The sequence below is a fragment of the Bufo gargarizans genome, chromosome 6 (assembly GCF_014858855.1).
Source record: "Bufo gargarizans isolate SCDJY-AF-19 chromosome 6, ASM1485885v1, whole genome shotgun sequence".
Lineage (NCBI taxonomy): Eukaryota > Metazoa > Chordata > Amphibia > Anura > Bufonidae > Bufo > Bufo gargarizans.
In genome coordinates, this window is record NC_058085.1 from 325,403,633 (window position 1) to 325,431,364 (window position 27,732).

General features: G+C 43.1%; 1 protein-coding gene across 2 annotated transcripts in view; it reads left to right on the plus strand.

The window, feature by feature from the left end:
• Nucleotides 1-19,678: 19,678 nt before the first annotated feature.
• CALHM2 (calcium homeostasis modulator family member 2) overlaps nucleotides 19,679-27,732 on the plus strand; it is a 60,131-nt gene continuing 52,077 nt past the window's right edge. For both annotated transcript variants that reach the window (XR_006390527.1, XM_044299310.1), the window contains exons 1-2: nucleotides 19,679-19,737; nucleotides 24,744-25,333. Coding sequence is in view for 1 of the 2 variants with exons in the window: in XM_044299310.1 (XP_044155245.1) it covers nucleotides 24,791-25,333 (543 nt within the window). In the remaining variant the exon portion in view is untranslated. The remainder of the gene's footprint in view (nucleotides 19,738-24,743; nucleotides 25,334-27,732) is intronic.

The window sequence follows — 27,732 nt, forward strand, 5'->3', positions numbered from 1 at the left end:
GCAAAAAAAATTGTGCATGTCCTATTTTTTTCTAGTTTGCGGACAAGGATAGGCATTATTACAATGGATCCGCAAAAAAAAACGGATGCCATATGGAACGTCATCCGTTTTTTTTGCGGACCGCAAAACACATACGGTCGTGTGCATGAGGCCTAAGGCACATCTAGTTTGTTTAATTTCAAATCCATTGTGGTGGTGTATAGAGCCAAAAATGTTAGAATTGTATCGATGTCCCAATATTTATGGACCTAACTGTATATAAACTAAAAAATGTTTGAAGATTTTGCTTTCCTTTGAATCACTTCACTAATATTTAGTTGTATAACCGCTGTTTCTGAGAACTGCTGTACATCTGTGTTGCATGGAGTCAACCAACTTCTGGCCCCTGTGAGCAGGTATTCCAGCCCAGGATGATTGGACTACATTCCACAGTTCTTCTCTATTTCTTGCTTTTGCCTCAGAAACTGCATTTTTGATGTCACCCCACAAGTTTTCTATTGGATTAAGATCCGGGGATTGGGCTGGCCGCTCCATAACGTCAATCTTGTTGGCCTGGAACCAAGATGTTGCACGTTTACTGGTGTGTTTGGGGTCGTAGTCTTGTTAGAACACCCATTTCAAGGGCATTTCCTCCTCAGCATAAGGCAGCATGACCTCTTCAAGTATTCTGATGTATTCAAACTGATCCGTGATCCTTGGCATGCGATAAATAGGCCCAACACCGTAGTATGAGAAACATCCCCATATCATGATGCTTGCGCCACCATGTTTTACCGTCTTCACAATGTACTGTGGCTTGAATTCAGTGTTTGGGGGTCGTCTGACAAACTGTCTCCGGCCACTAGACCCAAAAAGAACAATCTTACTTTCATCAGTCCACAAAATGTCTCTTTAGGCCAGTCAATGTTCTCTTTGGCAAATTGTAACCTCTTCAGCACATGTCTATTTTTCATCAGTGGGACTTTGCGGGGGCTTCTTGCAGATAGCTTGGCTTCACATAGGCGTCTTCTAATTGTAACAGTACTCACAGGTAACTTTAGACCTTGTTTGATCTTCCTGGAGCTGATTGTTGACTAAGTCCTTGCCATTTTGGCTATTCTTCTATCCATTCGAATGGTAGTTTTTTGCTTTCGTTCATGTCTTTCAGGTTTTGGTTGCCATTTTAAAGCATTTGCGATCATTTTAGCTGAGCAGCCTATCATTTTCTGCACTTCATTATATGTTTTCCCCTCTCCAATCAACTTTTTTATCAAGGTACGCTGTTCTTCTGAACAATGTCTGGAACAACCCATTTTCCTCAGAATTTCAGAGAGAAATGAACTGTAACCAGCATGTACAACATTTGCTGCCTTCCTTCCTTAAATAAGGGCAATAAATGCCACCTGTTTTTCAAAGAATGAATGACCTCACTCATTGAACTCCACACTGCTATCATTTTGAACATGTCCCTTTTAATTAGTGATTCAATTACACAGAATCAGCAGCATGCTTGGCATGACTATTGGGTCTGTTGGATTTTTATTACTCGACTACACCTGCTAGTAAATTATTTGCCATGTAGAAATATAATTTCTACAAAAAAAAAGTGATTGATCAGGTTAGTGATGTCTGACTGCTATTATTTTGAACACAACTGTATGTATATATATATATATATATATATATATATATATATATATTGTGGGGATTCGCTCTGGTAGTTAGGACTAGGGGATGCAGTATAGAAGCAAAGTACATAGTTCTTGAATCAAACAGTGGTGTTTATTCACACATTGGTGTATAACAAAATGCAGATAAGGTGTATCACAAAACGCAGGTGACTTAGTGTTTGTTCACACACAAGTAAAGTCCATAAACAATAAAAATCACCTTTTTTTCCTGGGTGTTAAATAACACCCTGTTAGCAGTTCAGCCTCATCAATTCCATAGGCGCCTGTTCGTCCTGAGTCCTCCAGCCCGGCTCAAACCTCAAATCCCAGCACAGCCGTCTGTTCACAGCACACAGACCCCTGAGCTCCACTGTCAGAGGGAGGTAAATACACACCTGGCAGTGCTGGCTGGTTTTTATGCCTGGCAAAATCCGGCCTGGAACATAGGGAGTAGTCATCCACCCAGCACTTTGACTACTCCCAGTAACAGCCGTCCCGGATCAGCTATGACAGCCATGCTAAATCTCACAGTGTCAATTAGCAATAGCTGCTACTGACACATAAAATACCGGCTTTTACTTCACCGAGGCCAGGAACCTCGGTGACACATACCTTCCATCTAGTGGCGTCGCTAGAGGGGGGCGAGGGGGGGCAATCCTATGTTGTTCTTTGCCCCCCCGGGTGCCCCCCCCCCCCCCGCTGATTCCCCCAGGTGAATACTAATGAGCGCTTCCATTATGGAAGCGCTCATTAGTACCGAAGGACCAGGAAGTGGTGAACGCTCTGTACTCACCACTTCCTGGTCCTCGGCTGTCAGCTGTGCAGGGCTGCGCACAGCGTGAAGACGCTCTGTGACCTCACGCTGTGTGCGCCAGTTTAGAGCACAGTCGACTGAGGAGGGAGAAAATTGCAGGCGGCGTCCTTCCAGGAGCAGGAGAGGTTTTTTGTTTTTTTTTAAATAAAAAATGTGGCTGCTGTGGGCATTATAGGGGCTAATTGGAGGCATATGGGGGCTAATTGAAGGCATATGGGGGATAATTGAAGGCATATGGGGCTAATTGAAGGCATATGGGGCTAATTTGAGGCATATGGGGGCTAATTGGAGGCATATGGGGGCTAATTGGAGGCATATGGGGGCTATGGGGGCTAATAGGAGGCATATAGGGGCTAATAGGAGGTATATGGGGGCTAATTGGAGGCATATGGGGGCAATTTGAGGCATATGGGGCTAATTGGAGGCATATGGGGCTAATAGTAGGGAAAAGGGGGCTAATAGGAGGCATATGGGGGCTAATTGGAGGCATATGGGGGCTAGTTGGAGGCATATGGGGCTAGTTGGAGGCATATGGGGCTATTGGGGCTAATAGGAGGCATATGGGGGCTAATAGAAGGCATATGGGGCTAATAGGAGGCATATGGGTCTAATTGGAGGCATATGGGGGCTATGGGGGCTTATTGGGGCTAATTGGAGGCATATGGGGGCTAATTGTAGGCATATGGGGGCTATGGGGGCTAATAGGAGGCATATGGGGGCTAATAGGAGGCATATGGGGCTAATTGGAGGCATATGGGGACTAATTGGAGGCATATGGGGGCTAATTGGAGGCATATGGGGGCTAATGAGGCATATGGGGCTAATAAGAGGAATAATGGGGGCTAATGAGGCATAAGGGCTTATAATGGGGCTAATGAGGCATAAGGGCTTATAATGGGGGCTAATGAGGCATAAGGCCTGATATGGGGGCTAATGAGGCATAAGGCCTGATATGGGGGCTAATGAGGCATAAGGGCTGATATGAGAGGCATAATAAGGGCTAATGAGAGGCATAATGTGTCATCCACAGATGCCCCCATAACAGTGTGTCTTCCACAGATCCACCATAACAGTGCGCCTGTGCACTGACGAGAGATAGAAAGAAGGGGAAAGAATCCGCGGAAGCAAGCAGAGGACGGCACAGCAGACGACTGAATAGCTTATTTTGTAAGTAAATTGCTTTATTATAAATGTATCCCTGCATACCGCAATTCTCTCGTATTTTGTAATCTTATTGATATATACTTATTTTGTTTTTGACCCCCATTTTTGACTGTGGTATCTTTGTGCCCCCCCTATATATTGTTCCTAGAGTCGCCACTGCTTCCATCCACAATTATTCCAGGTACCTTCTTACTATATATATATATGGATCCATAGGGGGCACAAATGGGGGCCATTATATATAAATATATAAATGGGGGGCACAACTAGGGCCTAATATCTATACTGGGGCGAACCTTGGGGGCTGTTATAACTACTGGGGGGGGGGCAGTACAGGGGCCATTATCTATACTGGGGGCCATTATAACTACTGGAGGCACAAAGGCGTGCATTATTTATTTACTGAGGGCACTGCAGGAGTGTCTAAAAACCCAATAAAATTAATCTGTTTTTAATGGGCATTTTTAACAGACATTAAATACGGGTGCAAAACGGATGCAAAACTGCCATTATAGATGCATGCACGGTCAGAAAATGGTGCTATTCACCCAAAATGTGCTGCTTTGCTTTGACTTAATTTTTTGACATTTACTTATCCTACCAAGGTTGGGTCTTGAGAACGTGGCAACATTTTATTTTCTACATTCCATGCACTAGAACTCTGCCATCAAATTAGCCGTCTTGTTTTCTGTGGAAAGAGTTGATTTTTTTTATGACATCGTTACTATGTTATGGGCGGAGTAGTGAAGAAAAACAGCAATTCTGCCAATTTGTTTTACAGCATTCACCATGAAGTATACATGACAGGTTAATGTTATTCTGTGTACAGTGTTCATTTTAGGACATGGTCAGATACCATAGTCAAATATCAGAATAATGTCAGCGTGAGGCAAAATACTATCTCCGACACCTGACTCTGACTTTGATGTCTGACTTTCTTCACAGGTCAGGGTCAAAGTCAGAATGAGTTATAGATGTACTGTTTAGTTGTATGCTGAATCATACAGCTAAAGAAAGTCCATAGCTGACTATAGCTGAGCCTACAGCTCTATGGTATGTGCAGGTGCAATAATAGGCATTTTACTTCTCTGATGAAAAAGCTGTAAAAGAGTCTATAAGCTCACTGGTAAGCATTGCAAACCAAAGGTTTTTGGGTTCAAGACCCACTAGAAACCTTCATAACAAAAATATATTTTTAAACCCTAGCTAGGAGACAAATTGAAATGGGATTCACTTACCTTAGGGTGCAATAAGGGGTTCACTTTATTTAGAGTGCAAAAAGCTGTTCATTTACTATAGCTATAGGATCAGCTATAGTCAACTATGTTCTTTCTTTGGTTGTGTGATTCAGTATTGTAGGAGGGTGCAGGGGTCCGTCATTGACGGAAGGTATGTGTCACCGAGGTTCCTGGCCTCAGTGGAGTAAGAGCCAGTTTTCATGTGTCAGCAGTAGTTGCTGTTTGACACCTAGCTATTTAGTATAGCTCTATAGCTGATCCAGGACGGCTCTTACTGGGAGTAGTCAAAGTGCTGGGTGACTACTCCCCACGTTCCAGGCCGGGTTTTGACTGCCCTATAAAAAACCCAGCCGGCATTGTCAGCTGGGTGTGATTACCTCTCTCTCTCTCTGACTGAGGAGCTCTGGCAATCACTGGATTGGGATCTGAGCCGTGTGCTAGGCTGGAGGACTGAGTTTGGGAGGTCTCTGCTCTGTCCTGAGCAATGCCGATCGGGTGTGAACTAACACCCAGGATAACAGGTGACTGTGTTGCTGTATGAACTGTCTAGGTGTGAACGAACACCAAAACTGCAAATGGACTGTCGTACTGTTTTGTTGTCATAAGTGTGAATAAAACACGTTTTTTTTTGTTACAAACTGGTCTTTTGCCTCAATACTGCGTCCGCTTGTCCTGTCTACCAGAGCGAATCCCCACAGTATACAAATAAACAGTAAACCTATAAGGGTGCATTCACACATCCGTATGTGTTTTGCGGATCTACAAAACACGGACACCAGCAATGTGCATTCCGCATTTTGCGGACCACACATCGCGGCACTCTCATAGAAAATGCCTTTTCTTGTCCGCAATTGCGGACCAGGGAAGGTTCATGAATTATTTATGATGAAAGGGCAATGAAAGCGGTTAAACTATGGAAGGCCCAACCCCAACATGTAGTAATGGCAGATACTATGTCAGCATTTAAGTTCTGGATGCTTATCTAATAGCCAATGGCATTGAAGCTCATAATCAATTTAACAATTATTGTCATCTAACTGATCAGAGAAAGGTTTACTTCATGGACCTGTGTCTTTTTTCAATCTATATAACTAAGTAACTGAGTGATCATGGTGGTCAGGGCCAGATGGAAAAGATAGGAAAAGTGAATCATTTAAACCAGAAATATCAACTGAAATCACATACGGTCTGCAGAGCTCCTGTGTACTAATATCTACCAGTAATAGTATGGTAGTAATATTCAGCCAGAGTTTAGTGGCATTGATAGTGGTCATGGTGGTGCCTTGTTACCTGGGTTAGAGTCTGAAGCTAGTGAGGCCCAATGCAAAGGTTGTAACAGGGGCCTATACCCACCATGTGCTATTTATAGTAATGCTGTTTAATGAGATATAGAGGAATTTGAGCCCTCTTAGGCTCCAGGGCCTGGGTCAACTGTTGTGTCTGCACCTCCTACACAGGACTCAATGGTATAAAGATCACCCGGGCTCCTTTGGCTCTAGAAGCCAGAATGTATTTTTGCATTGCATTAGGGATAGGGTGGCCACTCAGACCACCCTTAAAAGCCAGACACTACAACCCTGCCCCCTGGTTCCGCTAAGCCATGCTCTGACTCTGTTAGGCCACTCCCCCTGCCCCGTGAAATACAGAACTTCGGGTGAGATGCGAAAGGTGGAAGGGAGGGTTACTTTAACCCTGCAGCTCACGCTTAGAGGCACAGTGCTGCTGTCTGAGTGTGAGCTGTTAAAAAGGACATCCCTGCATCCGTCCAGGTCCTGCGCCAGATGGAGAACTGGGGGGTCAGAAAGCAGGACTGTCCGGGCCTAAAACCGGACCTCTGGCCACCCTAATTAGGGCTACGTCCATGGTAGGGGGCTACTGGAGAAGGGGTCTGCTGTGACTAATGTGTGTGGAAGGGATGCTGCCCTCACAACTGGGGAAGGACAAAGGGATGCTACTGTGCCTTCTGCTAAATGGTGGGCATGCTCTGACAACTGGAGAGTGGATGAACGAGCGGAAAACATATAGGGTCATCTTTCAAACTGGTGTAAAGTAGAACTGGCTTAGTTGCCCATAGCAACCAATCAGTATCCACCATTCATTTTTCAAAAGAGCTGTGAAAAATGAAAGGTGTAATCTGATTGGTTGCTATGGGCAACTAAGCCAGTTCTACTTTACACCAGTTTGATAAATCACCCGATTCATTTTTACTATTAGCCCGGGTGCATACTTGTCATAAAGTCCCTCTCACGATATAATCATCATATTCCGTGCACGGAACGAACCAGGCAAGTTCTTTAGACATAAACAATGTAAAGAAAGTTCCAGCACTTGTAAATCGTTTTGTTGCTTCATCTTTATTTTCGGTAACAAATTACAGTATGTGGAGACCACCTTACACCACCGCACAATTAACCCCTTCAGGACCCTGCCATTTTTCACCTTAAGGACCAGGTGTCACGACCCCTGGTCATGGTCGTGACTCCTTGGGAGCCGCATGCAGTTATCCGCGGTCTGGTGTTGTCGCAACCGCAGCTGGGGGCACTTAGTGGTTTGCCTCAGGTGCGGTTGCCGCGAATAACAGGCATGCGTGCGGTTGCCCTTGGCAACGTGTTTTGGTGTGCACGTCCTTCGTCTGTGTTTTGTGGTGCACGAGGTTATGTGTTGTATGCACGTAGACACCTCCCTTACCTGTGGTTGTTCCGCGGCAACGTCTGTTGTTGTATGCATGTGGTGGCAGGGTTTCGGCCTGCGGGCTGTTCCCCAGAACATGGTGGCCACGCATGCCGTTGCTGGCGGTAACAGGTGAGTGGGTTGGTGTGGGTTATGTATTATGTGCACTTCCCCTTATATGTGTGTTTTCCCTTCTGTGTGCTGGAAGGGTTAACTTCCTTCCCAGTGTGTGTGATGTCACTGGGTGTGGTTGACTGGTGGGTGGGGCCTTTTGGCCTATATAGCCTGAGTCTCTTGCAGGCTTCAGTAGGTTGCTCTCAGCCATGCTGGCTGGAGCAGCCTCCTGGCTCCTCCATCTGCCTGGTGAGGACCATCCTTCTGGTCATAAAACCTTGTTAGTAAAACCTTTGTTACCTTGTCTGATGTTATGTTTATGTGTATGTGGTTGCTGGCTTGTTGCACCTTATGGTTCCCTGGTTCCCTGTGTGATGTATGGTGTGTGCTGTTGTCTTTTCTGTTGTTGTAGACAGACAGCACTTTTGCATGGGTTCCGGGCGGTGTGTTTGTGGCAGGTAGGTGAGGTTGAAGTTCCTCATACCTGCCACTGCCATAAGTGGTATTGGATTCCCTTTATTTCCAGCTTGGCCTTTCTAGGCTCCTGTTCCTCCGTGTTCTGGAGGAACAGGTAGTCTATCCAGCTCCTAGCCTAGGGACCTGCGGAGGGATAGTAGGGACCCGAGGTTCCTGCGCATGGGTCCTCCTACCCTAAAGGTCGGCCCATGCAGGTTAGGAGTTAGGGTCAGATCAGGGAGACTTTAGGAGGTGACCTGCTCCCTGATCCTGTGGTCTTGCAGCGACCAAACATCTCCGGGTACTGCACAACTGGGGGTTTGAACCCCACCGCCAGTCGTGACACCAGGCCATTTTTTGCAAATCTGACATGTGTCACTTTATGTGGTGATAACTTTAAAATGCTTTTACTTATCCAGGCCATTCTGAGATTGTTTTCCCGTCACATATTGTACTTCATGACAGTGGTAAAATTTAGTAAAAAAAAAAAATATGTATTTATAAAAAAATTCCAAATTTTGCAAAAATGTCCAAATTTCAATTTCTCTACTTTTATAATATATAGTAATACCTCTAAAAATAGTTATTACTTTACATTCCCCATATGTCAACTTCATGTTTGGATCATTTTGTGAATGCCATTTTATTTTTGGGGGACGTTAGAAGGCTTAGAAGTTTAGAAGCAAATCTTGAAATTTTTCAGAAAATTTCCAAAACCCACTTTTAAGGACCAGTTCAGGTCTGAAGTCACTTTGCGAGGCTTACATAATAGAAACCACCCAAAAATGACCCCATCTTAGAAACTACACCCCTCAAGGTATTCAAAACTGATTTTACAAACTTTGTTAACCCTTTAGGTGTTCCACAAGAATTAATGGAAAATAGAGATTACATTTCAAAATTTCACTTTTTTGGCAGATTTTCCATTTTAATCCATTTTTTCCTGTTACAAAGCAAGGGTTAACAGCCAAACAAAACTTAACATTCATGGCCCTGATTCTGCAGTTTACAGAAACACCCCCTATGTGGTCGTAAACTGCTGTACGGGCACACGGCAGGGTGCAGAAGGAAAGGAACACCATATGTTTTTTGGAAAGCAGATTTCACTGGGATAATTTTAAGCTGCCATGTCAAATTTGAAGACCCCATGATAAACCCCTAGAGTAGAAACTTCAAAAAAGTGACCCCATTTTAGAAACTACAACCCTCAATGTATAAAAAACTGATTTTACAAACTTTGTTAGCGCTTTAGGTGTTCCACAAGAATTGATGGAAAATAGAGATGAAATTTCAGAATTTCACTTTTTTGGCAGATTTTCCATTTTAATCCATTTTTTCCAGTTACAAAGCAAGGGTTAACAGCCAAACAAAACTCAATATTTATGGCCCTGATTCTGTAGTTTACAGAAACACCCCCTATGTGGTCGTAAACTGCTCTACGGGCACATGGTATTACGCAGAAGTAAAGGAACGCCATATGGTTTTTGGAAGGCAGATTTTACTGGGATAATTTTAGGCTGCCATGTCACATTTGAAGACCCCCTGATGCATAGAGTAGAAACTCCAAAAAAGTGACCCCATTTTAGAAACTACGGGATAAGGTGGCAGTTTTGTTGGTACTATATTAGGGTACATATGATTTTTGGTTGCTCTGTATCACACTTTTTGTGAGGCAAGATAACAAGAAATAGCTGTTTTGGCACCGTTTTTATTTTTTGTTATTTATAACATTCATCTGACAGGTTAGATCATGTGGTATTTTTATAGAGCAGGTTGTTACGGACGCGACGATACCAAAGTTTGTTTCAGTTTTACATAACAAAGAACGTCTCCACATTCTGCAAGCCGTAGTTTTATTTATGTTTTGGGCGAATGTCTTGTGTAGGTGCTCATTTTTTTTCAGGATGAGATGACGGTTTTATTGTTACTATTATAGGGTGCATATGACTTTTTGATCGCTTGCTATTGCACTTTTTGTGATGTAAGGTGACAAAAAATGGCTTGTTTTATACCTTTTTTATTTTATTTTTTTACGGTATTCACCTGAGGGGTTAGGTCATGAGATATTTTTATAGAGCAGGTTATTACTGATGCGGCGATACCTAATATGTCTGTTTTTTTAGTTATGTAAGCTTTACACAATGATTTCATTTTTGAAAAAGAAAATATCATTGTCACGGCTGAGGATGGGGAAAACCCTCAGCCGTGCGATTCCAGAAGATGAATGGTCGATGCAAGGCCAGGCCAGGAATCAGGGAGCAGGTCACCTCCTATCAATCCCTAATTCTGACCCTGTCTCCTAGCCGTATGAGCCGACCCTGATGGTAGGAGGGCTCATACTCCGGAACCTAATGTTCCTGCTAGCCCTCAGCCCACTATGAGCAGGGTAAGACTACCTGTTCCTCCTAGATACGGACGAACAGGAGTCTCACTGGCCAAACTATATAAAGAAAGGGGAAACATAAACAGACATATGGCAATGGCAGGTAAATGAAACTAGTACCACACCTACCTGCCACAGACGCACAACCTGGAACCCATGTACAAGTGCTGCTGTCCACAACAACACAAAGGACACACCACACATCACATGGGAACCCAGGAAACCATAAGCTGCAAGAAATAGAGACCAAAGAAACATCTTCATAACACCATACATGAACCTGCTCCCTGATTTCTGTCCTGGCCTTGCATCGACCATCCATCTTCTGGCATCGCACGGCTGACGGTTTTCCCCATCCTCAGCTGTGACAGTATGACCACAAGGGTGGCCCCCACTGGCAGATGGTATAACACAGGAGGATGACTCCAGCTAGCCATAGCTGAAGTACCCCCAGCTACAGGTCTCCAAAGAGGCTTTATAGCCCAAAGTGGGCACACCCACACAGACACACATGGGAAAGGGAATTAACCCTTCCAACACCAACCAGGGAAGTGAAACCACTTAAAGGGGAATACACACACAAACACACTGGAGTTGTTACCGCCGGCAACCACATGCGTGGCAACCATGTCCTGGGAGTCAGCCAAAAGGCCGAGACACTGCCACCACATGTACAATATAGAACACGTTGCAAAGGGCAGCCACCAGTGAAGGGAAGTGTCACAGTGCACACACCTAAACCTCATGCACACCAAACACATAAAAGGCACACCTACAAAGACAGGTAGCCAGGTGCAACCGCATACACAAACAGCAAGCTGCCACATAAAAATGTTGCCAGCGGCAACCACAGGTGAGGCAACATACTTCAGCCCTCACCTGTGATTGACAACAAAACCAAGACCGCAGGCAACTGCATGCAGTTACAGGAGTCACGACCATGACCATGGTTGTGACAATCATGTTTTAGTGTCTCCATAGTCTGAGAGCCATAGTTTTTTCAGTTTTGGGGCAATTATCTTAGGTAGGGTATGATTTGGGGTGTGTATGACTTTTTGATCGCTTGCTATTACACTTTTTGTGATGTAAGGTTACCCAAAAATTGCTTTTTTTTACACTGTGTTTATAAAAAAAAAATTACGGTGTTCACCTGAGGGATTAGGTCATGTGATATTTTTATAGATCAGGTTATTACGGACGTGGCAATACCTCATATGTATACCTTTTTTATTTACTTAAGTTTTACACAATAACAGCATTTTTTAAACAAAAAAACGATGTTCTGAGCCATATTTTTTTTATTTTTTGGGTGATTGTCTTAGGTAGGGGCTCATTTTTTGTGGGATGAGGTGGCGGTTAGATTGGTATTATTTTGGTGGGCAAACGCATTTTGATCACTTGGTGTTGTAAGGTGACAAAAAAATTGTTTAGCACAGTTTTTATTTAATTTTTTTGACGGTGTTCATCTGAGGGGTTAGGTCATGTGATATGTTTATAGAGCTGTCGATACGGACGCTGCGATATCTAATATGTCATTTTTTTTTACTTTATTTGGGGAAAATGACGTGTGTGTGTTTTTTACTTGAAACTTTTAATTTTTGGGGGGAAAACTTTATTTTTTTCACTTTATTTTTTTCACTTTATTTTTTGTCCCACTTTGGGACTTCAACTTTTGGGGGTCTGAACCCCTTCACAATGCATTCCAATGCTTCTGTATTGGAATGCATTGGCTGTATGTGTAATACAGTGTGTATTACACATACAGCTTCCTGCCTGTGAGATCTAGGGGGCTGGATCTCACAGGCTCTCCACCGGAAGGCAGCCTGATGCCTAAGGAAGGCATCGGGCTGCCTTCCTTGCCATCGGGTCCCCATCACAGCAGCACGGGGACCCGATAGCATCGCCGATTCCCGTGAGGACATCGCATGTGCAGCGGTCAGCGCTGACCGCGGCACATCAAGGGTTAGTGCGCCGACATTGGTGACTTCACCGATGCTGGCGCATGCAGCAAGTGTCCGGCTATCAGTGACAGTCGGACCCCTGCCGCTGATCGGGCGGGCGCATCTCCTGCACCAGCCCGATCACAGAGCCGTACATGTACTGTGCTGGTCCTTAAGTCATGGACATCAGCGCCGTACATGTACGGCGTGGGTCCTCTATGGATTAATGTTTCCGTATGTGTAGAATTATGAACATTTCTTGTTGGTGTAGCATATCTGCACGTTTTGCATGGATGTCCTCCACATTTGGTAAAACCTAGATATTTTATCCAGGTACCCGATAATTTGTTTGTAGTACATGTGAAAAGCGAGGGGGAGAGAACACTAGCCAATGTACGGGGTCGCCTTGATACTATTTTGCATCCACTTTTTAAGGTGTCATATAGAATACTGTCCTCATACAAAATAGGAAGACATTTCCTGATAGCTTGTTGAATTTGTGTGAACTGGCGGCTGCATGTAAGGGCAAGTGTAGGTTGTTCTGAATCTGTTGTATCATTTTTAATTATGTTAGTCCTGTTAGGTTTGAACAGTAATTCAGTTCTAGATTTGTATATTCAAAGCCCTAGATAACATCCAATCTGGATAACCCCTTTGTATCAAGCGCGTCCGAATTGACTGGCTTTCGCTCGTAAACGCGATATCTGTACTGCAATTTCTGCGGGCCCGGATAAATTCTCCTACTGGAATGGCTTTCAAAGTGTGTGAACAGGGTGATGGCTATTGGCTTTTAATATTGTATTCTCTGACACTTTTTTACAGAACGTTTCTGTACAGATAGTCTGATTCTGATAACCTGTCAATTTTAAATCCCAAAAATTGATAATATGTGAATCAACAAAATGAGTAAACCTTAAATTGTACGGGTTATTATTCGTGTAATCAATGAAGGCTGGTATGGCAGATACATTGCCGCCCCATATAGGAGCAGATCATCGATGTACCTGACATACCAGACCACCTCACATGAAAAGGGGTTATTTTCAGAAAAAATGTATCGCTCCTCCCAATATGCCATAGTTAAGGCTCCTTGCAGACGAGCGTGTCCGGATAAGGTCCGGATGCGTTGCAGGAAAATGCGCGATTTTTCCGCACGAGTGAAAAACATTTTAATGCGTTTTGCACACGCATGAGAAAAATCGGCATGTTTGGTACCCAAACCCGAACCCGGACTTCTTCACAGACGTTCGGGTTTGGGTTAGGTGTTGTGTAGATATTATTATTTTCCCTTATAACATGGTTATAAGGGAAAATAATAGCATTCCTAATACAGAATGCATAGTACAATAGGGCTGGAGGGGTAAAAAAAAGAAATACATTTTTAACTCACCTTAATCCACTTGCTCGCGCAGCCCGGCTTCTCTTCTGTCTTCTTCTTTGAGCAATAGGACCTTTGATGACATCACTGCGCTCATCACATGGTCCATCACATGATCCATCACCATGGTGATGGATCATGTGATGGACCATGTGATGAGTGCAGTGACGTCATCAAAGGTCCTTTTCCTGTGCACAGCAAAGATGAAGACAGAAGAGAAGCCGGGCTACGCGAGCAAGTGGATTAAGGTGAGTTAAATTGTATTTTTAGTTTTTTTGAACCCCTCCAGCCCTATTTTACTATGCATTCTGTATTAAGATTGCTATTATTTTTCCTTATAACCATGTTATCAAGGAAAATAATAATGATCGGGTCCCCATCCCGATCGTCTCCTAGCAACCATGCGTGAAAATCACACCGCTTCCGCACTTGCTTGCGGATGCTTGCAATTTTCACGCAGCCCTATTCACTTCTATGGGGCCTGCGTTGCGTGAAAAACGCAGAATATAGAACATGCTGCAATTTTCATGCAACGCACAAGTGATGCGTGAAAATCACTGCTCATGTGCACAGCCCCATAGAAATGAATGGGTCTGCGGAAATCTCGCCCGTGTGAAAGGGGCCTTAAGGCTACTTTCCCACTGGTGTTTCTGGGTCCGCTTGTGAGATCTGTTTCAGGGCTCTCACAAGCGGCCCAAAACGGATCAGTTCAGCCCCAATGCATTCTGAATGGCTAAGGATTCGTTCAGAATGCATCAATTTGGCTGCGTTTGGTGTCCATTAAGTTTTTTAGACGGTCACTAAAACGCTGCTAAACTTACAATGTAAGTCAATGAGGACAGATCCGTTTTCACTGACACAATATGGTGCAATTGAAAACGGATCCGTCCCCATTGAATTTCACTAAGTCAAGACGGATCCGGTTTGACTTAGACTTTTTTTTTATAAATAATGCAAACAAATCCATTATTAACGGATACAAGCGTTTGCTTTATTCGTTTGGATCCGTCTGTGCATATACAAGACGGATCCGCACAAAACGCAAGTGTGAAAGTAGCCTAAATTCGCTAATGAAGGTGAAAATTTCGCACCCATAGACACACCCCTTGTTTGAACAAAAAAAAAAATTGTCAAAGGAAAAATAATTATGTGTTATAAGAAAGGATGTCACCTCCAAGATATAATCAATAAACTCCACTGAATCTTTGCTATACCTGTGGAGGTGATACTCCAGTGCAAGAACAGCTACATTGTGAGTACATCAGTAGTATCTCAAATATAACCCGGTACCCTTTTAATAAGTGGCTGCAACAGAGAGTCCAGCCAGTCTACCATCAGAGAGCCAATGCCCAAAACAATAGGGCGCAAAGGGGGGAGGCCACATGTGAATTTCTGGTAATGAGTGTATTGTGGGTGTGACCGGTGCCTCCTCATTCAGAAAATCTTATTGTCTATGGTTAATAAAACCCAAATCTCTTCCTTTTATTGAGGATTAAAGTATATTCTTTCTGATATTCAGATAAAGGATTTCTATCCAATTTCTGATATGTAGAAGGATCAGACAGTAAATCCATCATTTGTTGGTAATATGTTTCCTTATTTAAAACCACCACGAACCCCCTTTGTCTGCCATTTTAATTCTAATGTCAGTTTTACTTTCTAGCTCCCTCAAAGCATTTCTTTGTTTCCTAGTTAAATTATGATTTTTATTGTTATTATGATATATTTTCTTATATATTGAGGCAAGTTCTTTTGCCATAACCTCCTGGAAGGTATCCATGCTTTGGGTGCGAGATTTAATTGGGTAGTAGTAGTATGGGGTTGTGGTTTTAAAAACTTGTCCGCCCCCACTGCCTCTGGAGAGACTACATTTTTCTGTCTGGAGATTCATAAGACAGACCAGAGACAGCTGCTCCTGAAATGAAAGGTTGATCTAATTATTCTCAGTGGGTTCTGTATCTGTCTCCAAATCCCCCAATCTATCAATTGAAGTATGAAAATGTCTCCTAAGGGTTAAATTTCTAACAAACCTGTTAATATCAAGGATAGTAGTAAATAAATCAAAGTCTGTTATAGGCAAAAAGACGGGACATTTTTTGGGTCATCAGTAAGGCAGTGTTCAGACAGGTTGATAACACCCAACGATAATTGTTGATCCACACAACTTTTTTCTGTAGCCGCGTGGCCATAGAATGGGGTCTTTTTATGTTTCCGTCCGGCCCAACCTCGTTTTATTCTTTGCTTTTTTATATGAGGGTTTTGCTTGCAGCGCCGTCTGCTCCTGTGTTTCCAGAGTGTAGTCCTCAGCTGAATCCTGAGAATCACTAGTTACCTCTGATGTTTCAAATTCAGATGAGTTGAAACTTACTTTGGATGATACATTGTGTTTTACTGGTTTCCTCTGTGATTTTATTTAATATGGACTTGGGGGTGTAGTAAAAATGATCGAGTCTCCCCCATTCATAGATCTGATTTTTACTGTAGTCATAGAGATCCCTCTGGAATTTATTATGCTTGGTTTCAATTATGTTCCCAAGTTGTTTAACCCCTTCCCGTCCAGTGCCGTAATAGTACAGCGCAGCAGGACGTAACTTGCCACCCTTGCCAAACCAGCATCGTGGCTGCCTTCAGGGAGAGCCTGTGAGATCCAGCCCCCTGGATCTCACAGGAAGCAGGCTGTAAGTGTATTACTCTGGTAATACACTTACAGCCAATGCATGACAATACAGAAGTATTGTCATGCATTGTAAAGGGGATCAGACCTCCAAAAGTTGTGAAAAAAAGTTTTACAAATAAATATAGAAAGTTTCATGTAAAAAAAAGCGTCCTTTTCCCAAAATAAAGTAAAAAAAATAAATGTAAAAATAAGGGAAAAAAATTTAAGTAGACATTAGGTATCGCCGTGTCCGTATAGACCGACTCTAAAAAAATATGACATGACCTAACCCCTCAGATGAACACCGTCAAAAAAAAAAAAAAAACTGTGATAAATTTTTTTTTGTCTCCTTACATCACAAAAAGTGCAACACGAAGCGATCAAAAAGGCGTATGCCCCCCAAAATAGTACCAATCTAAGCATTACCTCATCCCGCAAAAAATCTGCCCCTACCTAAGACAATGACCCAAAAATAAAAAACTATAGCTTCTATAACAGACTATGGAGACACTAAAACATGATTTTCTTGATTCAAAAATGATTTTATTGTGTAAAATAAAAAAATAAGTTGACATATTAGGTAATACCGCGTCCGTAACAACCTGCTCTATAACAATACCACATGACCTCAGGTAAATACCGTAAAAAATAAAACTGGTGTACAAAAAGCCATTTTATGTCATTTACATCACAAAAAGTGTAATGGCAAGCGATCAAAAATTCATATGCACCCCAAAATAGTGCCAATCAAACTTTCATCTCATCCCGCAAAAAAAAAAAAACGATATCTGAGCTAAGACAATTAAAAAAGCCCAAAAATTTAAAAAAAACTATGGCTCTCAGAATATGGAGACACTAAAACACCATTTTTTTTTTTTCAAAAATGATATCATTGTGTAAAACTTAAATAAATAAAAAAGTAAACATATTAGGTATTGCCACATCTGTAACGACCTGCTCTATAAAAATATCACTGAAGGAGACACTAAAAGAGACACTAAAGGATAATTTTTTTCAAAAATGCTTTATTATGCAAAACTGAAACAAACAACCAAAAAAAGCCATATTTGGTATTGTCGCTTCCGTAACAACATGCTATATAAAAATACCTCATGATCTAACCTGTCAGATGAACATTGTAAATAACAAAAAATAAAAACAGTGCCAAAACAGCTATTTTTTGTTACCTTGCCTCACAAAGTGTAATATAGAGCAACCAAAAATCAAATCATATGTACCGTAAAATAGTACCAACAAAACTGCTAACTTATCCCATAGTTTCCAAAATGGGGTAATTTTATTGGAGTTTGTACTCTAGGGGTGATGTGACATGGCAACTTAAAATTATCCCTGTGAAATCTGCCCTACAAAAACCATATGGTGTTCCTTTCCTTCTGCGCCCTGCCATGTGCCCTGTACAGCAGTTTACAGAAAAACCCCAATATGTGGTCGTAAACTACAGAATCAAGGCAATAAATACTGAGTTTTGTATGACAGTTAACCCTTGCTTTGTTACTGGGAAAAAAATGGATTTAAATGGAAAATCTGCCCAAAAAAGTGAAATTCTGAATTTCTGTATGTTGGCAGTGCGAGATGAGTGGCCCAAACTCATTTAACCCCTTAAAAACATCACTTATTCAATTCAGTGAAAAGTACCTGCCTGCCCATTTTGATGCCAGTTTTCATGCCCAGAACCTGTTCAGGCCAGGCTGACCTCTACTGTATCTGATGCGGGGAATCACCCTCTGTATGTTGGCAGTGGTAGATCACTGGCCCGAATTCAGTTAACCCCTAAAAACATGAGTTACTTATTCAAATCAGTGAAAGTGTTTGTCTGCCCACTTTGATGCCAGATTTCATGCCCAGAACCTGTTCGGGTGAGGCTGACCTCCACTGTATCTGATGTTCGGGCCAGGCTGACCTCCACTGTATCTAATGCGGGACATCACTCTCTGTATGTTGGCAGTGTGAGATCAGTGGCCCAAACTCATTTAACCCCTTAAAAACATCACTTATTAGAATCAGTGAAAAGCGTCAATCTGCCCACTTTGATGCCAGTTTTCATGGCCAGAACCTGTTCGGGCCAGGCTGACCTCCACTGTATCTGATGTGGGGCATCACCCTCTGTATGTTGGCAGCGCAAGATGAGTGGCCAGAATTCATTTAACCCCTTAAAAACATCTGTTAGTTACCTGTCTGCCCATTTGGATGCCAGCTTTCAAGCCCAGAACCTGTTCCGGCCAGGCTGACCTCCACTGTATCTGATGCGGGACATCACCCTCTGTATGTTGGCAGTGGTAGATCACTGGCCCAAATTCATTTAACCCCTTAAAAACATCAGTTACTTATTCAAATTAGTGAAAAGTGTCCGTCTGCCCACTTTGATGCCAGTTTTCATGCCTAGAACCTGTTGGGGCCAGGCTGACCTCCACTGTATCTGATGAGGGGCATCACCCTCTGTATGTTGGCAGTGGTAGATCACTGGCCAGAATTCATTTAACCCCTTAAAAGCATCAGTTACTTATTCAATTCAGTGAAAAGTGTCCATCTGACCACTTTGATGCCAGTTTTAATGCCCAGAACCTGTTCGGGCCAGGCTGACCTCCACTGTATCTGATGTGGAGCATCACCCTCTGTATGTTGGCAGTGAGAGATCAGTGGCACAAACTCATTTTACCCCTTAAAAACATCAGTTACTTATTCAAATCAGTGAAAAGCATCCGTCTGCCCACTTCAGTGCCAGATTTCATGCCCAGAACCTGTTTGGGCCAGGCTGACCTCCACTGTATCTGATGTGGGGCATCACCCTCTGTATGTTGGCAGTGTGAGATCAGTGGCCCAAATTCATTTAACCCCTTAAAAACATCAGATTTTAAATTCATTAATAAAAATTGTGCCCACTTTGATGCCCGTTTTGTGCCCATCTTTTGTATTTTAATGTCGCTTTTAACCTATGTACGTTAAGCACGGCTCACTGCAACTTTTTCTGCTACTGTTGATAAGGTTTCCTTAAAAAAAAATTTTTAAATGATGTGAATAAAGAAGACACCAACTTCAGCCTCCTGAGGAGCCCGTGCAGACATTACTGCAGTCCGGCAGGAGAACACTCACATCCCCCCAGACTTTGGCTGGAGGAGCCCCCACCCTCACGGTCACGTGCTTCTCCCTCAGGAGGACACACCCGGGGAGGGCTCTGGACCGTGCGCTTCTTCAGGAGCGTCTTGTGGAGCTGTCCCCGGACGGGCTGCAGAGGCTGAAGACCCCCAGAAGTGGCTGTAAGTTGTATCCTTCTTCTTCTGCAGAGGCTTCCTCCTCCTCCATCCATGATCTCAGGGGCAGGAGTCACTTCTGCTGCAGACTTTCCAGGAAATCCCTCTGCTGCCTGAGTGTCTGCTCATGTGAACTGGGGGCTCTTCTCTGGCTTCACTCATGTTATTTTCTGCTCTTTGCATTTGATTTGAGGGGAAATGACCAGCTATGGAGACCTGGAGTCAGATACTTCTCTGTACATCTCCATCTAGTAGCTGTAACTATGTATCTCCTCATATTTACAAGGGTCTGCCATAGAGGTTCCATAAGGGGTGCACCTAGCCTTTCTGCTGCCTGAGGCGAAAACTGAAATGGTGCCCCATCCCCCTTCCCCACCACACACCCCAACTCTAATTTCTTAACCTAACTTCTTCCCGTCAGCTGCCCCCCCCCCCCCCCTCTTGCCCCCTTCCTGGAGCGATCGCCTCAGCTGGCCTCATTGGGGGTGCACCCATGGACCGTCCAATATATTCCAAGGGAATAAATACAAAAAGGGTCATTTATCAAACTGGTGTAAAGTAGAACTGGCTTAGTTGCCCATAGCAACCAATCAGATTCCACCTTTCATTTTGGAAAGCTCCTTTGAAAAAAGAAAGGTGAAATCTGATTGGTTGCTATGGGCAACTAAGCCAGTTTGATAAATGACCCCTAAAGTCTTGTTCACCCAAGCACACCACCATATTTTTCATCAGATCATTCTTCTCCAAGTGGTGTGAATAAGCCCTAAATGGGAGTGAGGAAACACGGAAGGGTATCCATATTTTGCAGTTCCGTTGTTTGCAAACTGAAATACGGACACGGATGTGTGCAAGAAGCCAAGGCCTCTTTTACACGGCTGTGGAGACGTCTGTGACAAGATGATTCGTGGTTTATGTTTATGAGAAGGATCCGTGTTTTTCGCCCTCGGCATGTCATCCGTATTCCATGGACATTGCTCAGCTGAAAATTAATTTCCAGAGGATCTCCTAGCAACTATCAGTGAAAAACACGGATGGCATCCATGTTGTGTCCGTGGTTTTCTCAGACTCGTAGACTATAATGAGCATGGGAGATCCATAATCGCGGACAAAAATAAGGCATGCACCTATTAAAGTCAATGGATGCTTGAGCGTTCCATGGTGACCCGAGACCTCGTTCACATTTCCATGTAAACTTGTCATCCGTGGAAAATCCGCCCCTGTTTCCTTTGTGAGGAATCCCTGTTTGGTCCGTGTATTTATTAATTTTTTTTTTGCGCTCCATGTGTCTTCCGTATTCCTGGAACACTCCTAGGCTGAAAATTCATTTCCAGAGCATCTCCTAGCAATGGACCGTGAAAAATCACTGACAGAACACTGATGCCACCCGTATTGTGTTATTTTGCACGCTCCCATGATTATTCCACTGGCCCACGGTCTATGGAAAAACGCTGATGTGTACAGCACATGGCCGCGAAAACACAGCTGTGATCCGCTACCAGCTTCCCTTTGACTTCAATGGGAAAAACACCACCATGACTCTTTCAGACGTCCTTCAGAAGTGGCACGTTACTACTTTGAGGCGGATTTTAGCTCTGTTCTCCATTGAAGTCAATGGTGAAGGCTAAAAGTTTTTTTTGTTTGTTTTTTTCGTTGTTTTTTTTTTTTTTGCACATTTTGGCGGGATTTACACTACCAAAACAGGCAGATCAGCTACTATTCTTTTTTGTTAGGTTGATTCTGTGTGAACATAGCCTAATATATCATTGATGGGGCTGGTCTCATAGACAGATCTTTTGAAGCACCTCAGGCTGTAGTTCTCCACCCGCAGGGCGGTTAATGTGCCAGGCTGCGGTTAGTTGTCTGTTAATTACATAATAATCCCCACGCTGTTTTATTATTTCTATTTGCTGTATATAATTTTTATAATATCAAGCTTTTTTTTCCAGCATATTAGGTTGGGGGGCTCACACGCTCTGCGTTGCAATGCGGAGTGGGATGTACTGATTTGTGTGTGTATGTGTCATGATATAGCAGGTGCAGGCTCTGCCTCATTTATGCCACCTGCACACGGTGCGGTTTTTCCACGTAGATTCCCGTGCAGGAAAACCGCAGCATACTACAGATTACACAACTCCTGTGCGGAAATAAACGGAGAAATTTCCCGCAACAAAATCTGTTGCGTATGAAGGCAGCCATTCACATTGCAGCATTTTTCTTCACTTTGCTTTCATGCCTTTCTGTATAATTGCCCCCCCCCCCCCCTTTTCTCTTCTTTCTAGGTAAAATCCCGGATAGTATTACAGACGGGTCTCTTCTTGTTCGCTGTGAGACAGTTTTGCTTGCAGATGTAGAAGGAGAAGACTTGGCCTGAGGCGTTGTGCACACAACAGTCGCACTCATCCGTCAAATAAATTACAATATATTATACAATATATAATATATATACAAGTGTTCTGTCTTTGCTGGGGGCATACGAAGCAAACATTCCCACAAGTGTTTGATCCAGTCAATTCAAAAATGTTATTTGTATTTTTAAACTTTTTTTTACAAATTAGTTCTTATTTTTTATTTATTTATTATTTTTTTTATATAAAGAAAAGCTCAGTGGGGCACGCTTTTTACGCCGGTTATAGTTTCTCCCCTACGCTGCTGTAAGATTCATCAAATTTATGATGTGCGGTGCGCCTCATCATAAATTAGGAACATCTGTGGTGGCGGTCCCTGCGCCGGATGTTGGTTTTTCGCAAAATCTCGATGCACGGCCGGTTAAGAAAAGGAGATTTGCAACTATTTTAGGTAAATGTGCCTTTAGTAAATGTGCCCCGGACTGTTGCACTTTTCTACACAGAGGCATAAAATTGAAATAAATGTCTATGTCTAGAGAGATGTTCACACAGCCTTGTGCTGGGGAATACCTCTCAGGGTGCTGCCACGTGTTGCGGCGGTGCTGCGTTTTTTTAAACAATATATCCATGTTTGGGGTCCATTCACACGTCCGTATGTGTTATGCGGATCCGCAAAACACGGACACCGGCAATGTGCGTTCCGTATTTTGCGGACCGCACATCGCCGTCACTCTCATAGAAAATGCCTTTTCTTGTCCGCAATTGCGGCCAAGAATAGGACGTGTTCTATTTTTTTGCGGAACGGAAGTGCGGATCTGCAAATGCGGATGCGGACAGCACATTCGGGCCCTATTGAAAATGAATGGGTCCGCACCTGTTCCGATAAATTGCGGAAGGGATGCGGACCCGATTTGCGGACGTGTGAATGGACCCTAAGGGTCCATTCACATGACCGTATTTCTGGGTCTGCATCCATTCCGCAATTTTGTGGAACGAATGCGGACCCGTTGATTTCAAAGGGGCCGCAAAAGATGAGGGCAGCACACGGTTCTGCGGCCCCACAAAAAAGTTAGAGCAGGTCCTATTCTTTAAAAAAAAGTAGTAAGGTGGCTCTCCCAAACACTGCAATGGAATAGGTGCTCTAATCAATTCGACTCACCTAGTCGTTATAGAATTTATAGTAAAAGAGTGATAGGCACACACCATATGCAGGACTCAAGGTCTTCAGATATCAAACTGATTTTATTTGTATATAACACACTAATAAAAGTAATCAAACGTTTAAAATATATAAAATACTAATATAAATGCAATAAAAATAATGAAATAAAAATGAGATGTGAGTCTGTTCCGTCGATGTTCCTATTATGGGCAGCCTATATAAATTAAGGACGTATTGTAGCTAGAAAAAGGTATACATATAGATCCAAATGTTATGTTTGCCATTAATACGGTGCAGTAAATCCTAGGGATGGATATCGGGCGAATAGAATAAAGGTTATTTCATAGGAATCCTGGATCGCATATAGTATTTAGCTATTTATAAAATTATCCACTATTGCTTGTTTTATAATGTAAATGTATATCCACTGAAACATATAGCGACTATAAAATAAATATTAATCGGGAACGAAAGTAATCAAGTTAAAGGGTTTCTGTCACCCCTTTTTTTTGGGGGTATTAAACAGGCTGACATTATAGATGTGAAAATGTCATCTGAATTTAACTTGGCATTTCTTTTATTTAAGTATGCCCCCGTTTTCGTGTAATTTTGAACTTTTATTATATGCAAATGAGCGGGGGGGGGGGGGCCTTGCACCTGTTCCTAGAGGCTCCGTTCCCCACCTCATTTCCACGCCCTTCTGTCTTGATTGACAGGGCCAGGCCAGCGTTGGTTCTCCTGCTGGCCCCGTCTGGCATGTAAATCTCGCGCCTGCGCCTTCCCATTCAGTATTCGGCGCAGGCCCAGTGAGGTGGGCGAACTGAGCCTCTAGGAGCAGCCAGGGAGGAGGAGACGCCCATTGAGAAACCCCGCCGTCTCCTCCCTGTACCTAAACAGAAGGGGTATTTTATAAAAAAAAAAAAAAAAGTGCTGTCATCTGTAGGGGGCGCCCTATCTTACGGGCATACCACTTTGTAACCCATAGTCCCATGAAAGGTCCTCTTCAAGTTTCATTTTCTCAAGGGAACAACACAGTTATATTCTGTTACAATGTATCTTTGGCATTTTATTGTGTTGTGTGTGTTTTTTTTTTTTTTTTTTTTTTTTTTTTTTTTTTACAACTAGAGTGTCCTTGCACGGAGCATGGTACTATTATGTCTACACAAACTGTATAAATATTCATGCATTTGCCCACAAAGCATCGGCTGTAGTCACATCTGTGCGTAGCTTGTTTTGTGTACTCTCATTATTTTATGTTGGTATTTCATTATCCTATTCAAATTAGGGCCAGTGCCAACTTGTATGCAAGGAAAACTAAGTAGTTGATTTATTTATTTTTGTGTTTCCTTTGACGAGATCATAATCTGTAGACTGCGGTCTGGGATAGCAGAGCTCAAAAGGAAACGGACATGAGGGGAAATTGCAGCAGAAACTGCAAATAGAAATACATCATCAGTTTTAGGATTTTTCTGCAAGTGAATTGAACCCTTTTCTTTTCTCCGCAGTGTGAAGCTTGCACTTTTTTCTTGACTGGACTTTAACCCGCAGAAGTATGGCCGCCTTAATATCTGAAAACTTGAAGTTCTTTTCTCTGTTCTTCAGGAGCAGAGATGTGATGATATTCAATGGACTGGTTGCGTTGGGAACGGTTGGCAGCCAGGAGTTGTTCTCGGTGGTGGCTTTCCACTGCCCTTGTTCTCCGGAGAGAAACTATTTGTATGGACTGGCAGCTATAGGAGTGCCAGCCCTTGTCTTGTTTCTCATTGGCATCATACTAAATAACCACACCTGGAATCTCGTAGCAGAGTGTCGGAAAAGGGCGGTGAAGAACTGTTCAATTCCATCTACTTTCTTGTTATTTGGATCCATAGCCGGGAGGGCAGCGGTAGCCCCTGTGACCTGGACTGTCATTTCACTCCTCCGGGGGGAGGCCTATGTGTGCGCCCGCAGTGAGTTCTTGAACCCATTCACATTTCCAAATTTCCCTCTGGACAAAGGACGAGAAGACATAGCTAAATTTCCATGCAAGGACACCCCACCTGATCTTTTGATCTTTAAAGAAGAAGTTATACGGAGGTTAAAGTATGAATCGCAGGTAAGTTTCCACAGCCCTGGAATATGACCCATAAATATGTGATACATAGAGCCTATATTACATGTTTGGTATGCTAAAGGATTTTCCAGTTCTCCCATTTACTTAATAATAAACTTTAAAGGGAAACTGTAACCTTCGGCAAGCCTGATTAATTACAATAATACAGGTGAAACTCGAAACATAGAATATTGTGCAAAGTTCATTTATTTCAGTAATGCAACTTAAAAGGTGAAAGTAATATATGGGATAGACTCATTACAGGCAAAGCGAGATATTTCAAGCCTTTATTTGTTATAATGTAGGGGCAGATTATTACTTGGGGGCAAATTAGTTCATTAGGGGAAGTGTGGGAGCAAATTCTTCATGGTGGGCAGTGCGGGGCCAAATTACTTCAGGGGGTGCAGTGTGGGGGCAAATTACTTCAGGGGTGCAGTGTGGGGGCAAATTACTTCAGGGTGCAGTGTGGGGGCAAATTACTTCAGGGGTGCAGTGTGGGGGCAAATTACTTCAGGGGGTGCAGTGTGGGGGCAAATTACTTCAGGGGGTGCAGTGTGGGGGCAAATTACTTCAGGGGGTGCAGTGTGGGGGCAAATTACTTCAGGGGGTGCAGTGTGGGGTCCAAATTACTTCAGGGGGTGCAGTGTGGGGGCAAATTACTTCAGGGGGTGCAGTGTGGGGGCAAATTACTTCAGGGGGTGCAGTGTGGGGGCAAATTACTTCAGGGGGTGCAGTGTGGGGGCAAATTACTTCAGGGGGTGCAGTGTGGGGGCAAATTACTTCAGGGGGTGCAGTGTGGGGGCAAATTACTTCAGGGGGTGCAGTGTGGGGGCAAATTACTTCAGGGGTGCAGTGTGGGGGCAAATTACTTCAGGGGGGGTAGTGTGGGGGCAAATTACTTCAGGGGGTGCAGTGTGGGGGCAAATTACTTCAGGGGGTGTAGTGTGGGGGCAAATATTTCATGGGAGTGCAGTGTTGGGAAAATTACTGTGTGGGGGGAAATTACTATGTGGGGGCAGTGTGGGGGGAAATTACTATGTGGGGGCAGTGTGGGGGGAAATTACTATATGGGGCAGTGTGGTGGAAATTACTATATGGGGCAAATTGCTTCATGGGGCAGTGTGGGGGAAACTACTATATAGGGGCAGTGTTGGGGAAATTACTATATAGGGGCAGTGTTGGGGAAATTACTATATAGGGGCAGTGTGGGGGAAATTACTATATAGGGGCAGTGTGGGGGAAATTACTATATAGGGGCAGTGTGGGGGAAATTATTATATAGGGGCAGTGTGGGGGAAATTACTATATGGGGACATTATTTTTGGGAACACTATACAAAGATAAGAAAATATTATTGTATAAGAGATAAATGCCTCTGAGATAAATGCCTCTTTCTCCACATATCAGTCGCATTTCTTGCTGTTCCAATGTCTCCTAAACTCCAGAGGGGAGATGGATTTTCAGCTTCACAGGAAGATCAGGTTACATGTTGCACATAGAAGCCTATGAAGAGGGGAGGAGGAAGCAGGAGAGTAGCTGCTATGATGTCTCCCATACAAAGTACCAGGAGAGAGGAGAGATTCTTTCAGTCAAGCCGAAAAGCTGTTTCCTGTCTGGAGACAGATTTTTATCAGCGATTTCGGAGTGAATAAACGGGTCAGGAGATGGGGAGAAAGAAATAAAATTATAAGTGGCAAGAGACATTTTTATTGTAATGAGATATATTACAAAGTTTCTTATCACTGCTATTGATTTGTGGAAAGTTATGGAAGTACAATTAGAGGTACTCTGTAAGGCCATGGTGACATAGTTGTAGCAAAATTGACAACACAGTGTTTCCCTATATAATGCAGTCATCACATAATATTGAGCCACGATTTACAGGGAACTTGGCAGAAACGTCATGCTGTCTGAACCACGACAGGAACCCTGGATGCATGCTGGTATGTTTTACTCTAAAACGCCGTTACATTTCAGAGAACAGAGTTTAAAACCAAGCTAGGACCTGGAATCAAGGGGATGTTTTCTCCTGCCCAACTTGGTTTGGCTGACAGGTCCCTCCCTATTTTTGTTTAGGGAGGAACTTGTCAATCAAACCAAGGCACGATTGTTCAAAATTAGGAAGCCTTTTGGGGTTTTATGCTGCCAGTGGTTTCACCACCATTAGGCTTCTAATGGATTTAGGGCTGCAGCTAACTATTATTTTAATAATCGATTAGTTGTCAATAATTTCATAAATTAATCAGGAAAAACCACCAAAATGACAAAAAAAAGGGGTTTATATGATTTTACTTGAAAAATTATGTTCAAAGGCTATATTAAAACAAATTGTGGATGGCACTGTTATGGAGAATCTGTGGATGACACACTATTATGGGGGATCTGTGGATGGCGCTGTTATG